Source organism: Vespa crabro, chromosome 21, assembly GCF_910589235.1.
Source record: "Vespa crabro chromosome 21, iyVesCrab1.2, whole genome shotgun sequence".
Lineage (NCBI taxonomy): Eukaryota > Metazoa > Arthropoda > Insecta > Hymenoptera > Vespidae > Vespa > Vespa crabro.
Window position 1 is genome coordinate 1,133,272 of NC_060975.1, and position 16,630 is coordinate 1,149,901.

The window sequence follows — 16,630 nt, forward strand, 5'->3', positions numbered from 1 at the left end:
ACAATAAATATGGTTAATACTATCATTGTCTCTCTCTTTCTATATGCGTGTATATATATATACATAGATTGTATAAATAAAATTATACATTTACAAATATAATATTTATTATTGAATTAATTCAGGAAAATATGCTTTCCTTTTTTTTTTTTTAATCCTTATGAGTGATTTGATTCATCTTAGAACAAAAGGATCAATGATACTGATGCTATAGCCTTTAAACAGCTAACGAGACTCCAATTTAGGTGACGTTCGCCCACGTACATATGTATTATATATATGTGTATATATATATATATATATATATATATATACACACATACATAATGATAATACGCTTAGATTTAAAGGCATATCTTATTTTATATACTTCGTAGTATGATCCTTGACATCCAAGTTTCTAATTTCTACAAGTATTTAACAAAGCAAATCATTGAAATAATAATTAAAAGCATCGGTGTCTTCAATGAATAGATGTGTATGCGCGCGCTCGCATGTGTGTGTGTATATATATATATATTATTACATATGATTGTTACAATAATATTGCATCAAGTAAAAGAATCTTATATTTTCTTCTTCTTGCTATCTAATAATTCCTATTCGCATAAATTTAAAATCAATAATTTTAACAAAATTAACAGAACGAATAGTATTTTTTTGTTTTGTTTTCGTTATGTCTGAAATACAATAAAACAAATTTTGTTTAACTTCTCTCATATATCAATTATTAATATGTATATGGTATATTTTTGGATGTATCATATAACAAAAAAACAAAATATATGGGGGAAATTTGACCTTCTTCTCGATTATGAACACAATTTAAGCTCTAATATACGCACGTCAAATCGACGTCATCAGGAAATGTCTATACAAATACGCTGCAAAGTGCGTGATTAATGCGAAACGTTTCTGTACATTAATATAAATGTTACCACATGGTATCAACTTACATCGATATCTTTCTATCCATTATGGCTCTCCTTTCCTTTTTCCTTTTTTTTTGTATATATATATATATATATATATATATATATATATTTCTTTTTTCTTCTCTTTTTCTTTTTTTCTTTATTTTTTTATTTATTTTTTTTTTCTTTTTTTTTGTAACTTTCCACTCGCTACACTTGAAAAAATATGTCGTTCGCTTATGAGAATGCATTAAGCACGAATATACATGTAGAGAAATATTTACAAGTTGCACTGGTGTATAATGAAATTTATATAAAAAGAGTACAAAATATTTAAAAGTGTACTCTGATATTCCTTATCTCATTGCTTTCGATTCTTATGATAATTAATATGATAAAAAAAAAAAAAAAAAAAAAAAAAAAAACTTTATACTGTCTATAAAGTTGAATTATTTTTTTATCTCTTTAAATATGATCGATTAAGTCAGAAATATCTTATTAGAAAATTGATTGGTATTTCAAAATCAGTCTAAAACTCTTTTCGTAGTATAGACAATTAATATCGATACTTTGAAATATATATATACATATAAAGTATATATATATATTTACTTTCTCTCTGTAATAATCTTATTCATAATTTTAATACGAATTCGAAAAGACATCGACAGTGAATGAAAATGCATTATAGTTTAGGCTTATTAATTATACGTGTCAATGACATTCATTCATTATTTCATTCGTTCATTCGTTCATTCGTTCATTCATTTCTTGTCTTTTTTCTTTTCACTTTGAACTTTTGTTCCATGAATATTTGTATATTGATTGCGTGGAGAAAGACTTCGATATAGCCGCGCCTTTGATAATTTCATTGATAATAGATGTGAAAAATCAGTCTCCTACATCAGAATCGCCATCTCCGATGGCATAAAGTATGTGAAAAGCGATTCCAAGGAGTGCAGTTCCTATTAGATCACCTGCAGCAGTTAAGTATGGAATCGCTGAACTATCAGGGTCCATACCTCTTGTCCACATCCAAACGACCATTAGTTGAGCAATGTACAATAATAAAACTACCTAAAATGATATTATTTATATTTATATCTGATTTAATATTAAATTAATTAAATGTGAATAACTTATCTATATACCTGTAATAATGCAACCGTTAAGTACGCGACAATAAATATAGGTGTAAAAGATGTATGGCCAGCTTGTAAATAACTTATGGTATAACTAAATATCAAATGGCCAGGTATAACCATCATTAATAGAACTCTAGCGGTCCTAGCATGTCCTCCTATCAATAAGAATGCGCGTTAAATGGTTAATAAATAAATTAATAGTAATTTACATATATTATCTTTGATACCTTTAGCAAAAAACGCATGAAATGGACTTATACAAATGGTAGGCGCTACTTGGCTGCCAGCTCGAAAATCTTTATGTAACGACGTAGAAATTCTACTAGCTTGGACGGCAACAAGGTTCCCTCCGACTCCATTTATAACTAATTGAAAGACAGCTATTCCTTTATAACTGGATATCGTGTAATCTAATATCAGACCACCTAAGCTGAAATTGTTATGATTTCTAAATTTTCTTATGGATAAATATTGATTGATAAGGAACGACAAATATACCTGCTAATAAGCATAGCAGATATCACAGGTGTCCAACCATAATCCAATACTTCTTTAGTAAATGGATTTTTTGCTGCGACATAACCCCAAATAGGCGTTGCCACAATGCAGAAGAATATTAAAGTTGGTGCTATCCATGGAGCATTATCTGAGATGATAATTTATATTAGGTTTCAATTAAGTGTTAGAATTTTTAGTTAATTGTTAATTAGTATCAATTAGTAACAAATAATGTGAACTGAAGCATTGAGATTTGTTTACCTATCGAATGATACAAGATAGAAGCGATCCATGAGAGGAGAGCTAGAGTGGTTAGATCTCCTAAAGAAGCTGCAATTGGTGTAGCCACATTATCAGGATTAATGTTCATGTGTCTTGAGAATAATATTACTGCGACCATTACAAGTCCCAAAAAGAAGCTCGCTACAGAAGCAGTAACCAAGGCACTAGCGCATAATAAAAGTCCATGATGCATATCAAAATGCGCTTCTGGTACCCAACCAAGTACAACAGCAGCCAATGACGCCAAAAGGCCTACCACCATGGCTTGACATTGTATCAAAGCCAAATTTCCAACGATCAATGTCCATTGTTGTTTTTTTGTATCCATATGACCTAAATTGGCCTGAGTTGACAAGCGAGAAGCCAATGTCATCTCCAAATTTCCTTTCAAACCTAACAATGCTGGAACTAATATATAAACTTCGGAAACAATTTGATAAACGGGCCAGTGCTGTAAGATAAAATATTATAATTATGATATTAGCCTATATTAATATCAATTATCTTACTTTATTTACATACTTGAACAACATCTAATAAAAGGCTAGCCGCGACCATACCAAAACCAGCAAGTAGGAATGGTATAAACATTTGAATGGATATGGACCAAACATTGTCATCCTCTGTTGCAACTTGAACTTTCTGAGTGGTTAACTTTTTTATATGATTATTAACAGATTCATTCTTAATAGAAGATCTTATTAATCTTTGCTTATCGCTTTCATCGCTCTCATCGTCAGAATTAATCTCCAATTCCATGGCGACATCGACAATGTCAGAACCAAGTAATTCTTCGCTACCAAGGCCAACCATTTTTTCGAATCCAAAATTTCCTTCTATGCTTTTACGGCGAACGTTGTTTTTTCGTATATCTCGTTTTCGAAGCTCGACATGACTCATTCTCGCTTCTTTCCTTTTCGAAAATTAACGAGTACTAAAACAAACAAACAAACAATCGATAAATCGGTAAATAAAATCGATCCTCGAATAAAATTATTTGACATGCTTGGGGGATTTTTTTTCCACTCCACGTCAAAAAAACAATCAACTCTAATAATAGATATATTATACTGCAATATTACTTGCAAAAATGAGATGACACGAATTGAACCACATAATTATGTTAACAAACAAAAACGAGAGAAAAAATAACACTATTGCAAAGAATCACACTCCCGTATTTAGCACTTAAAAAATATTTTATCAAATTAATTAAATTATGTACGTTGTGATTAGTTTGGTGTAAGATGAGCGAGATAACAATGGCAATCATCGGTTGCTTTATCTATTGAGGACGATAGCGAAAATTCTTTAATAGTATACGCGTTACAGGCACATTCAAAGAATTTATCGTACTGTACTAAAATAAATTTAGAGAAGCACATTCGTTGCCAAAGTTTCCCGCCTTTTTATTTTTTCGCTAATCTAGGTTAATGCACTTTATTTCGAAAATAACTTTAACGTTTTCCAATGAAAATCTATTATCGGCTTAATTACTTTTTTTTTTATTTTATTTTATTTTTTTTTTTTTATTTTTTTCTTTTTTTTTATGTAATAAAAATACGATCGATTATGACGAAAAAATTATACGAGTGTATCCGTTTGAAATTACATTCCTAATCAAGAAAACAATCGACAATCAATTTCTATGCACGTACTGACGAGGTCATATTAACGATTATTTTAAGATAATTATTTTTAAAAGAACAATTGTCAAAGCGCCCAATTATTTGTCGACGATAAATTTTATCGCGTTATAAATTAGCGCGGATGTTATTTCTCATTTAATCTCTTCATATAAATTAGTTTTGTTATTACAATTGGTCTCTCTAAAAACGTTGGATGGCGAGATGTTGATCGAATCGATCGAAAACAAACATAAATCGTAATAAGAAAAACACTCGTACTTGGCTGTCGTTGGAGAACAATAATAAAAACATAATAAACAATAATTAAAAAAAAAAAAAAAAAAAAAAAAAAAAAAAGAAATATAAAAAGACGATAATTATTATCATCGAGCACTCGTCCTGATATTGAAATACACCGGGTTATCTCAAATTCATGTATATGTGTCAAATTCTTCTTCTAATCGAATAAAATGACACGTAAAAAAGAGAAAGAAAAAACAACAAATAAAAAACAATATATCACAGATGCGCACAAATTAAATGTAAACTTTGCGATAAATATGCGCTATTCGCAAAAATATTTTTCTAGACGATGCAAAAAATAACACTAGTTATTGGTGAGAAAATGAATTTATGTAATTAGAGGTTAAACGTATCAATTATTATAAACAAAATATGGAATTAATTTTTTTAAATAGGTTCAATTATAATTTTGGCATTCATCGTATATCCTTTGAAATAAAAATTAGTCATTTTAATGAGAGAATAATGTAAGCCACGTAATCAAGTTATTCATTTACAGAGAGCAACATAACCTCAAAACTTAAAAGACCGACATACCTCGAACAAGCGATCAGATCTTTTAAGCTCTTGGCGCTTCTCCATCGGTCGTCGAGCATGGGGCTATGGTTCTGACACGAAGAGGCGAAAAAAAAAGGGCTCCTTTGGAGAGGGAGAAAATGGCGGGTCCTTCCCTATCTATTTCTATCTTTATCTCTCTGTCTCTCTATTTCTCTCTCTCTCTTCCTCTTCACTATTTATGTCTCGTATTCGTGGCAATCGAAGAAGCAACGTCAATAATGATCGTTGTCGAATGGAGACGTTAACAGAGACTCACGCCGGCTTGACGACTTCTCACTGACACGCTCAATGACGCTTTTTCGATCGCATCCTTTCGCATCATCTATGTATATATATGGATATATATACATACGTGTATATATATATATATATACACACATATTATCTATATACATACCGATTTCCTCGTACTATTTACGCATTCAGTACGTCGCACAAATTCATTTATAATCTATCCTAAATTACCTTCTAATTAGACTTTTAAAATAAAATTGATTTGAAAGTTTTTACCAACAGGGATCATTGTACGGTTTTAATATTCTCTACCTTACCGACGATGAAAGGATCGTTACGTTACCGACCTAATTGCGTTAATAGTTTGAAGAAAATAATTCTAGATGCCGCCTTCTTCAGCGCGGTCTTTACGTCATTATTTAAAAACAAAAACTTAATGTCGATTAAGCGTGGTTTTATTTTTTTTTCCCTTTCTCTTTTTTATATTTTCTTTAATAAAAATTTCATTATCGACATAGATTACTCTTCTTATTGAAAGATATTAATTAAGTTTGAAGTTATATTTTCTGTATAGAAACATCATAACCACTTATTAATAACAAAATGTTGAATAGTTTGTTAAACAAATCTGTCCACTTTTGAAATCGCACAGCATTCATATATATATATATATATATATATATATATATATATATATATACACTATCTTTATCTTTCTCTCATTAATCCAGTTCTCTGAAAGCTCTTGGATTCGTATCGACGTGATACTCAGAGAATTTTGACCCCGACTTGAAACTGACCAGAGAGTTAGAGGATTTTCAACAGAAAAGTAAAGAAAATCAAACGAGATAAAGATAGAGAAAGAAAGGGAGAGAGAGAGAGAGAGAAAAGGGTGGAAAGCTCAACCAACTCGATCACACGGTTGTTAAGTCTGTGTTCGTTTCTTCGCGATGGAATTCGCGGTATTCCATTACCGTTTCTCTAACCACCCTTCTACAATACAGAAACTTACAAGCGAGACGAACTGCAATAATTCGAAATCATCCCGATGGTTTCTCGCTTCGTTGAATATGATATAACCGAATAATATAAATAATTATTCTATTTATTCATAGCCTTTAATATGACTAAGTGATGTTACTTCATAAAAATTTTATAATCCACGTCTATTATACATATTAATTTATAAACTTCACTTTTCTTTATTTTTTATTTTTTATTTTTTTTTTTTGTTTAATTATCCTGCGAATTTTACACATTAAAATTATGAAATGTAATAAACTAATTATCCTGACGTTTCTCTCATGCGTCGTGCTAGTAACAGAGCTTTCTCACTAGTTTCAAATTAATTATTATTCCTCTCTCTTTTCTCACTAATTTTTTTTCTCTCTTTCTCTCATTGTGACTTTCGGTCGTTGCAGTATACATTACGAATGCATCAAAGAAAGAAAGCAAAAAAAAAGATACAAAATAACCCTCCCCCCCACCAAAAAAAAAAGAAAAACAAAGAAAGAAAGAATGAAAGAAAGGAAGAAAGTGAGAGAAAAGACCTGTACGAGTCGTGAAACACATTTATTTTATTATGTGGCCGGAAAAATTGTGAATGGAAATTACATACGCTTTCTAACATTGTACAATATATTATATATGTATATACATAAATACATACACATATATATATATATATATATGTATATATATATACATATATAAATACATATACATATACATGTGTTTTCCGTTCATTTTTCTTTGTTTGTCTTAATTTGTATTAATTAACTAAACTCGAATCATAAAATACATAGAATCAAATGAAATAAATGCAATTAATATATAGAACAATTGATTTTCATCCCAACACGATTTGCATCGTCGTTGGCACTTGATCGTTGAAAAGAGAGAGAAGAGAGAGAGAGAGAGAGAGAGAGAGAGAGAGAGAGAGAGAGAGAGAGAGAGAGAGAGAGAGAGAGAGAGTGTTTTCAATGCGATAAATGCGATATATTCCACGAATTCATCAATTATTATTCGCAATCATAATCATAATTGATCGACACCGAACGATTAACGAACTAATTGCGAAATAAATCGAATATTTTCTGAATGATATAACCATATGGTAATATTATTCGAAATATACTTTATTCAATATTCGAGAGAGAGAGAAATAGGTAGAAAGAGTAAATGTCAAGCATGATTATTATTATTATTATTATTATTATTATTATTATTATTAATGATTTATTACCCGACGAACAGACATCTCTGAAAAATTTTTTTCTTTTTATTTATATAATATATGGAGTATGAATTATTAATTCAAAGAAGATATATGATTATCATTCAACGCTCTTTTACGCAATAACACGTGGATACAGATGAACCAAAACTAATACCCATACTTTTTGGATTTTTATAAAAGTTATGCTATGATGATATCATCTTATCTCACGTTAATGTCACTTCGAGATAATACCGATTCATACAACGAAGAACTTCTTTTCCTCTCCACTCTTTTTCTTCTTCTTCTTTTTTCTTTTTTGTTTTTATTTTCTTACTATTCCTTTTTACTTTTCCACGTCGTTAAAATTTTCTCGTGATTTCTTGATCATCTCGACAACACCGATTAGAACGTTCAAGAGTGGAAGGGAGGAGGAGAAGAAAGAGAATTCTTATATGTATTATATATATATATATATATATATATATATATATATATATATATATATATATATATATATAGAAAAAGAGAGAAAAAGAGAGAGAAAGAGAGATCGTAACGTTGACTTCGATGAAAATAAATAAAAAGGAAATGTCGAGAGATTATGCGAGAATACGTAGCTCTTTTTTTTTTTTTTTTTTTTTTATTAAAAAAGGAACAAGCAACATATGGGAGAATAAGAGATAAAAGGAGCAAAGAATGGAAGAGATAAAAGGAGGGTAAAGAGGAGGTGAAGATGTAGAGGCTTTACCGATAAGAATAAGAAAAGAATAGAAGAATGAATGTTAACTTCTACCGAATGTTCCTCATCCTCCTACTTCATCTTCTTCTTCTTCTTTTTCATATTCTTCTTATTCTCATTTTCATCTTCGTTTCGAATAAGAAGAAATACTGTACGTTGGAGAGGAGCACGTGCAAGAGCTTCTAATTAGCGACAATCCGATTAAAAGCAATTGGATAAAATAGCGGTCGCTGACTAGTCGATCGCGAACTAGAATAAGGACAAAAGCTGATTAGAAATGATTAATAAATGGAGCCATACGAATTCTCTTTGCGAATCTCTCTCTCTTTCTCTCTGCCTTTATCTCTCCCTTTTGCTCCATTTCTAAATGCATTTGAAAATTTTTATTCTCGCACGTGTTTGTTCTTTATCATTAATCTTATCACAAAAGGAACGTTCAAATAGCGTTTCTTTTCAAGTATCTCGATGAAAGAGAAAGCACGAAAAGTTTTATCAAGATTTTTGATTCGTATTGTTTATAATTTATGACTTTAAGGAAACTCTAATTTTTATATACTCGCGCGTATATATCGTGTATATAATAATATGTGTGTTATATGTGCGTCCGTGTCTCCGTGCGTCTACAATATGAGAAAAAGATAGAGACAGACAGACAATAATTTCTATCATCAGTATCATCCGGAGTAATCGGAGGAACTGGTCTTGTGAGGAAAACATTGAAGGATTTAATTAAATTGGAATTATTTCGTTGGTCATCATCATGGACGTAAGAAGCACTATCCGATTTTCTTATCATTGTAGACATACTTGTATGTATTATACATATATTTAAAAATAATTAGAGTCTTTTTCTTCTCGTTGGATAAGAAGAAAAAAGAATCACTTGATAGTAATTTCATTACTGGTATAATATATTTTGCCATTTCTATAACGTTTAAAAAAGGAGACAGAGATAGATAAATAAATAGACAGATATATAAGATAGGCAAGTAGATATATATATATATATATATATATATATATATATATTATTTATATCATATCTATAATATTAATATCTATATCTACAATATCTATAAATATTAATATATTGATATATTGTATAATAAAAAATAAGGTATATATATATATATATCTATATATATATATTATCGACCTTCGTATACATATATGCAGTCGATATCCGATATTTAACATTGAAAGATTGTGAAAACAGACCATAATACTAAACTTCGTTAAAATGTAAATACATGGATATGAAAATTTTCTTTTTATTTATCTATCTCTCTCTCTCTCTCTCTCTCTCTCTCTCTCTCTATATATATATATATATATATATATATATGGATATACGACTATAGAGATAAAAAGAAAGGAGTAAAGAAGCGTGTGAGAGGGAGAATAAGAACGAACGAAGTAGTGAATAAAATGGAAATCACCGTGGGTACAATTATAAATATCGATCTGTGTAGTGAGTGAGTGAGTGAGTGAGTGAGTGAGTGAGTGAGTGAGAGAGAGAGAGAGAGAGAGAGAGAAAGAGGAAGGAAACTCTCGCGTGTTCTTTTCGAGCGCGTGCGCGCAAGTGCAAAGGAGACACGTCGGCCGTGAGTGAAAAGCTAGGAATGACGAAGGAGGGAAAGAGGTAAAGAGAGAAGGAAGTGGAGGACAAGGAGGAGGAGGAGTTGGAGAGAAGGAGAAGCAGATGAGTTAGAGGGAGAAAGGGTGAGAGGGAGTGGAAAAGGGGGTGGGAGGGAGGGAGGGAGGGAGGGAGAGTTTCTCTCGAGCAGCACAGGACGTCGTTGATGCTCGAGACGATTTCACGTGTGTAAAACGGTAGGCTCTTTCGATCGATCCAACATTAACGTCAACGTCAACGTCAACGTCAACGTAAAACACGGACATATAAGACGAAGAAGAAAAAGAGAAGGAAGGAAGGAAGGAAGGAAGAAGAAAAAGAAGAACGTGATTTTTGGTGCGAGTGAGTGAGAGTGCGAGAGAGAGAAAGAGGGGGGAAGGGGGAGGGAGACAGGGAGGGAATGAGAGAGAGAGAGAATCATCCTTGAAAGAAACATGACTGGCACGACTGATCCCTTGGTGAGTGTCATTTCCATTTAAAATCAGCGCTATTTTTGAAACGACTTGACAATAACCCAGCCCTATTTTGTTGGAAAGAAAGAGATAGATTGTATAAAGGGGTTGTAATTGTTAGCGCTACGCGCGAACCCAAGATAAAGTACACGTGGTCGCACAGTTAAAAGGAATCATCAAGTATTTTTTCTTCCTACTTTGTTTTTTTTTTCTTTTCATTCTCTTTCTTTCTTTCTTTTTAATTCTTCTTCCTTTTTCTTTTTTATTTTTTTCTTCCCTATCTCCCTCTTTCTCCTTATCTCCTCCACCCTTACTCTCCATCACTCTCACTCGTTTTTCTCTTTTGGAGTTTGCTCGAGAGGTTATGTTTGGCGCGTGGTAGCACGAGACTTTCGAAGAGACAACGATGCCGCGAGGTCGAATCGAAAATGTGCGCAGGCGCATCAAATGTTCGCGCTTGCGCGTTAGAAATTTTCTTTCTTAATATCTCTCTCTCTCTCTCTCTCTCTCTCTCTCTGTCTCTCTCTATCTCTATCTCTACCTATTTTTCCTTAATCTATCTCTCTTTTTCTTTCTCTCTTTATATATATGTATATATATACAGCTTTTCTCGTCTTTCCTTTCCGAGAGAGAGACAGACACGGTCGATCGTTTCTATCTTCCGTGAATAGAAAAATTTATAATGGCGCATCCTCGACTATGACTTTTTATTCCTTCATTTTTGTTCTCTTCTTTTTATTTTTGGCGTGGCTTTCTTCCACTAAATTTAACTGTTTTTTCTTCATTCCGTGGCTTCAATAGCACTCTCAAATTCTTTTCGTTTACCCTTTCTCTCTCGAAAAGGCAAAAACCTCACGCGAATACGGTCACCCTAATTATAGAAGTCCCCTATTCGAATGAAGGGAGACTCTCTCTCTCTCTCTCTCACTCTATACATATATATATATATATATATATATATATATATATATATATATATATATATATAATCTCGATTTTACCCTTATAAAAATGTAATTTATTTTAAAGAGATATTACGGTGTGTCCCTGATGATGATACTGCTTCGATCGATAGATACTTCTTTTAAAAATAGATTTATTGCAAATAGGTTAAAGCTTATCACTCTATTTCTCTCTCTCTCTCTCTCTCTCTTTTTTTCTCTCTTCATCCTATACTTTTTAATTAAAAATTTATATTTTTCATAATACCATCATCACAGTTAATATATTAATTAAACGATAGTATTAATAAATCCATTCTCTCTATTTTATCTAACATTTTCAAATTTATATTTATAAAATTTTACATTGATATTATTAATAACATTATCTTAATTATTTTATTATTTATTTGACGTATATATAAAATTAATTGAAAAATATGTATGTATATTATATATATATTTCTTTTTTTTCATCTTCGTAATATCGATAAGAAATATTTCTCATTTTACTTTAAAAAATCATCATTGGGGCATCATTAATATTCGAGAAAAAAGAGAGAACTAATGTTTAGAGTAATCTTTGAGAGCGGGATGTGATTTATCGTCGATCGATTGTTCATCCCTTACGCGCCCTTTCCCGTCCTCCCTCATCCCTCGTCAGAGAAGGACCTCCACCCTTATCTAAAAGCCTCGACAGTTATAAGGTTTCATCGAACAGCAGCAGCTTCGTTGTGTTACGTGCTGCAAGAAATTGCTGTTCCCTTCGAAAGTACGCGTTACCTTAAAGTGCCTCTAATGCGATCTAGTTTATCACTTGTGACGTGGAAAAGTCTGTTATCCTTCAATTTTTATTTCGCCTTTCCACCAACGAGTTCCTCATCCCGACGCGCTCCGTCCTTGGTAAAAATATCATCTCTCCTTTTTTTTTCTTTTTCTTTTTCGTTTCATGCCAATTTTTTTTTTTTCGAAAGACACTCGAAAAACAATGACTTTTCGTAAGATTAATTTTTCAAACTATGGAAAATATAATAAACACATCGGTCTATACGTGGAATATATAATATCATGAGAATCGTGTGAAAGGAGCTATGCTTTTACAAAACCAGTAAGAACGGTATCGCGTTGTTCATATATTTTACAGTTTCTCCTAGCACGTATCCTTTTTTCCTTCCTTCCTCCCCCTCTCTCTTAGCTTTACGTCTCAGTGGTTTTCAAATTTATTCTTTTAAGAAACTGCATGCATGTATACGTGGGCGCGCCTTCGTCTTTACGGGATAACAACATTTCTTCTATCTACTTACGTGTTTTTCCATCAAGTTATTTTCTTCGTGCTTACATAGACTTCATTGTAAAACAATAAAAATGTGCTTTTACTATCATCTTCTCATGTATATGCTTGCAAAACACTTTTCTTTTTATTCTCTTCTTTTTTATTATATAGGTATATATATTTAATGTACTATATTTTTATATATATAATAAAAATATAGTATATATAAGATAGGCCAATAATTTTTATCATCGAAATTATAAGAATCACAAATAGTGTAGATTATTTTATAAATATAAATTTTGTTAAATAAATTCTCTTTTCTGGGGATATGATGATGATAATTATTGGACCACCCTGTATATAATATGTCGGATAACGATAATAATCGATTAAACGATACAAATCTGACAGATTCGCTTTTTTTTTTAATCTAAACAAAAAAAGATATGATATAACAATTTGAGATGCATTACTTATATAAAGAGATGCATTAAAATATAAATATTTTTTTCTTTTTTTTCTTGTTGTATTTTTTATCTGTATATATATATATATATATATTATGTATATATATATATACACACTCTCACGAAAAAAAATGTATTTTCCTGCACGAATGGTGCACATTGTACTTTCTTTATCGTTGTACTTCGTTATTTTCATAGAGTTTACGCGCAAGCGAGTGCACGTAAACGTGATTGAGATGATCGAAGAGAGTTTGTTTATGACGATAAGAAAAAAATGCGGGAAAGAGAGAAGCATTTTACCAGCTCGTAGATTAGATTAAAGATACGTCATCGATATTTCCTCTAAGACCTCTTCTCTTTTTTTTTTTTTCTTCTTTCTTTCTTTCTTTCCTTCTCTTTTTTGAAACCTTTCGTTTCTTTTTATTTTTTTTTCTTTTTTTTTCATTTCTCTCTTTTCTCAGATCGACCTACCCAAAGAAGCTCCAAAAGGTGAAACATCGCAGCATACAAGCATTGAAAAGCCCAATCTATCGAAGAGAACACGCTGGAGACAATGGCTAGCATCGATCTCAGGTTTGGTTATAAGTTTCCTTTTTTTTCACTTTTTCTTTCTGAAATACAAAAAAGAAAAAAGAAAAAAATATACATACAACAAATTAGAGAAGAAAAAATCTCTAGAAAACGAGGCATTTAAATGGAATTATAATTAACAACGATGTTTCGAAAATTAGAATATAGCGAATTCCTTATTAAATAAATAAATTCAGAAAATGGATTTGGATGGATTTTATGAATTAGAATAATTTTTTTCTTAGAATAAGAAAAGTGTTCTGAATTTTTTTTCTCTTCTTTTTCTCCTTTGAGAGGGGAAAATGAATGTGCTACGTTAAACTATGTGAAGAATGAAAAAAATGGAGAATAATTTTATTATTTATTTCAAAGATATTTACATGGTACACATTTAAAACAAATGGATCTTTTGAAAATATAAAAATATATATATATATATATTTTTATTTGATTCTTCATTTAACGCGGTAATTGTTTTTTACGTCCATTAAAAAATTCAGAGCACACTTTTCCCTCGATCTAAAAGAGGTCATTAAATTTGAAAAACCTTCTGAATATTTCTGTGACTGACTCAGCAGATTCCATCTGTACAAGTTTTTATCAAGATAATTTAGTCGGGCAACGCTAATGCTCGAATGTTAACAGCCTTCATTTAAACGTCTCGCGATCCACACAAGTACAATATGACATACGCGTCTAACGGAGTGTCACGCATGGTTTTCACGCATGACGTAAACAAGAATTAGATATACGTATAAAAGTGGAAAAATCCTAATGGGAAACGATGAAAATTCGTGATAATTACAGCGACACTATCGATGGTAGCAGTTGGAACGGTTTATGGTTGGACAACGACGAGTCTTTCGAAGTTGATGTCAAAGGACAGCGATGCACCTATGAGGATAACCGAAGACGAATCATCTTGGATCGTATCGTTGACCGTCATTGGTTCGATGATCGGTCCATTTTTGGGTGCCTATCTGGCTGATAGATACGGCCGAAAGAGATGTCTATTGTTATCTAGCGGATTTTACATCGCCGGCTGGACCATTGTATTTTTTGCAACATCGGTTTCGGCTCTGTACGCTGCCAGAGTTATTTTGGGTATTGGCGTTGGGGTTTCTTACACGACCAATCCAATGTACGTGTCCGAAGTGGCCGATGTAAACATTCGTGGAGCTCTAGGAACATTAATAGCGGTTAACGTCTTCACCGGGTCACTCCTGACCTGTAGCATTGGTCCATGGATCTCTTATCGTACATTGGTCGTCGTACTATTAACAATCCCACTTTTATTCATCCTCACATTCATCTGGTTCCCCGAGAGTCCACACTTTTTAGCTGCTAGAGGTCGCAAAGCCGAAGCTTCGCGATCGTTGGCCTTTTTTAAAGGTATAAGAGATCGCGACGAGGCAAGAAGAGAATTGGAATTAGCTTTGCAAGCTGGCTCGAACGAAGACTCGAGGGATAACAAGATGGTAGGAGACGATCGAATTAACAAAGTTGTCTCTTCTTCCATCTCCTCGGGTGTAACCAACGGTAAAGAAGAAAATGGTCTGAAGACAGTCCTGAATAAAGTTAAACTAATCCTCTTGCCAACAAATAGTCGAGCTCTCTGTATAATCCTTGGTTTGATAGCGGCTCAACAACTAAGCGGTAACTTCAGTACGATACAATATTTAGAAGTATTATTCAATCGTGCCTCGGTAGGCATTGATTCTAACATTGCAACTATATTGGTATTAGCCGTTGGTTTGGTATCAGGCGCGTGTTCAACTGCAACCGTCGAAGGTGCAGGAAGACGACCATTACTTATATTTTCAACATTAGGCTCATCGATCACTTTAGCCATTTTAGCGATATACCTGATGTTGGATGCTAAAAAATTCAACGTATCGTCCGCTAATTTTCTTCCTGTCGTTGTGGTTATACTCTTTCAAGTAGCATTTCAAATAGGATTGGGTACTTTACCTAATGCATTGATCGGTGAACTTTTCCCAACGGAAGTTAAGGGAATAGCAGGTGCCATTGTTACTGTGTTCGACGGTGTCCTTGGTTTTGCAGTGTCTAAACTTTATCAAGTGATCGGCGACATACTCGGTGCTTACGCAGTTTATTATTTCTTTTCTGCTTCCTGCTTGTTAGCATTCTTTATGGTGACATTTTTATTACCTGAAACCAAAGGTAGAACCTTCCGTGAGATTCAACGATTATTGGCTGGCAATACGAGAAAGATGTCATCGTCACGTCGTTTCGATGATTTAGAGGAAGGTAAAGCGTGACGGAAGGATCAGCACCGTGGCCATATCTCGTCCCGGTGCGTTCTCAAGCACTTTATAATGATATCGATTATCTTAATAACGATCGATTTCTCCTTTCTTCATGATCATTATTATTTACTACCCACGTATTCGTTCACAAATAAAATTATCTTTGCCAAAAACTATCCGTCTAGTTTTTAATCTATATTACGATTGCAAATGGTGATCGACTGTTATTTATGTATGTATATATATATATATATATATATATATATATATATATATATATATATACACACATAATTATAATGTAAAGTGTAATATAAGAACTGTCAAATGCAATTCGAAAAACTATGTTCATATTGCAGAAAGAGAATTTACTCTGTATAGTCTCGATATAGTGATAATGATCAGGAAATAATCTCTCTCTCTCTCTCTCTCTCTCTCTCTCTCTCTCTCTCTCTCTTTCTCTCTTTCTCTCACTCTTAAACGTTGAAACCTAGTA

The 16,630-nt window shown here is 32.2% G+C and overlaps 2 protein-coding genes across 7 annotated transcripts; one reads left to right on the plus strand and one right to left on the minus strand.

Moving 5' to 3' along the window:
• Positions 1-88: 88 nt before the first annotated feature.
• LOC124431308 (solute carrier family 41 member 1-like) lies at positions 89-5,640 on the minus strand. 2 transcript variants are annotated; one of them, XM_046979046.1, is made up of 7 exons: positions 5,308-5,640; positions 3,362-3,773; positions 2,819-3,290; positions 2,558-2,705; positions 2,287-2,489; positions 2,066-2,214; positions 89-1,991 (listed from the first exon to the last, which is right to left on the minus strand). In XM_046979046.1, the coding sequence occupies exons 2-7, from the start codon at positions 3,737-3,739 to the stop codon at positions 1,806-1,808; spliced, it is 1,536 nt and encodes a 511-aa protein (XP_046835002.1). In that variant the 5' UTR covers positions 3,740-3,773; positions 5,308-5,640; the 3' UTR covers positions 89-1,805. The 2 variants fall into 2 exon arrangements, with proteins under 2 accessions (XP_046835002.1, XP_046835003.1); XM_046979047.1 differs by lacking the exon at positions 5,308-5,640 and adding an exon at positions 3,922-4,344.
• A 3,504-nt stretch (positions 5,641-9,144) lies between these two features.
• LOC124431327 (facilitated trehalose transporter Tret1-like) lies at positions 9,145-16,310 on the plus strand. 5 transcript variants are annotated; one of them, XM_046979098.1, is made up of 3 exons: positions 9,145-9,288; positions 13,756-13,867; positions 14,672-16,310. In XM_046979098.1, exons 1-3 carry the CDS (start codon positions 9,283-9,285, stop codon positions 16,144-16,146), a joined length of 1,593 nt encoding a protein of 530 aa, XP_046835054.1. In that variant the 5' UTR covers positions 9,145-9,282; the 3' UTR covers positions 16,147-16,310. The 5 variants fall into 5 exon arrangements, with proteins under 5 accessions (XP_046835054.1, XP_046835055.1, XP_046835056.1 ...); XM_046979099.1 differs by lacking the exon at positions 9,145-9,288 and adding an exon at positions 10,283-10,500; XM_046979100.1 differs by lacking the exon at positions 9,145-9,288 and adding an exon at positions 10,283-10,494.
• Positions 16,311-16,630: the final 320 nt, after the last annotated feature.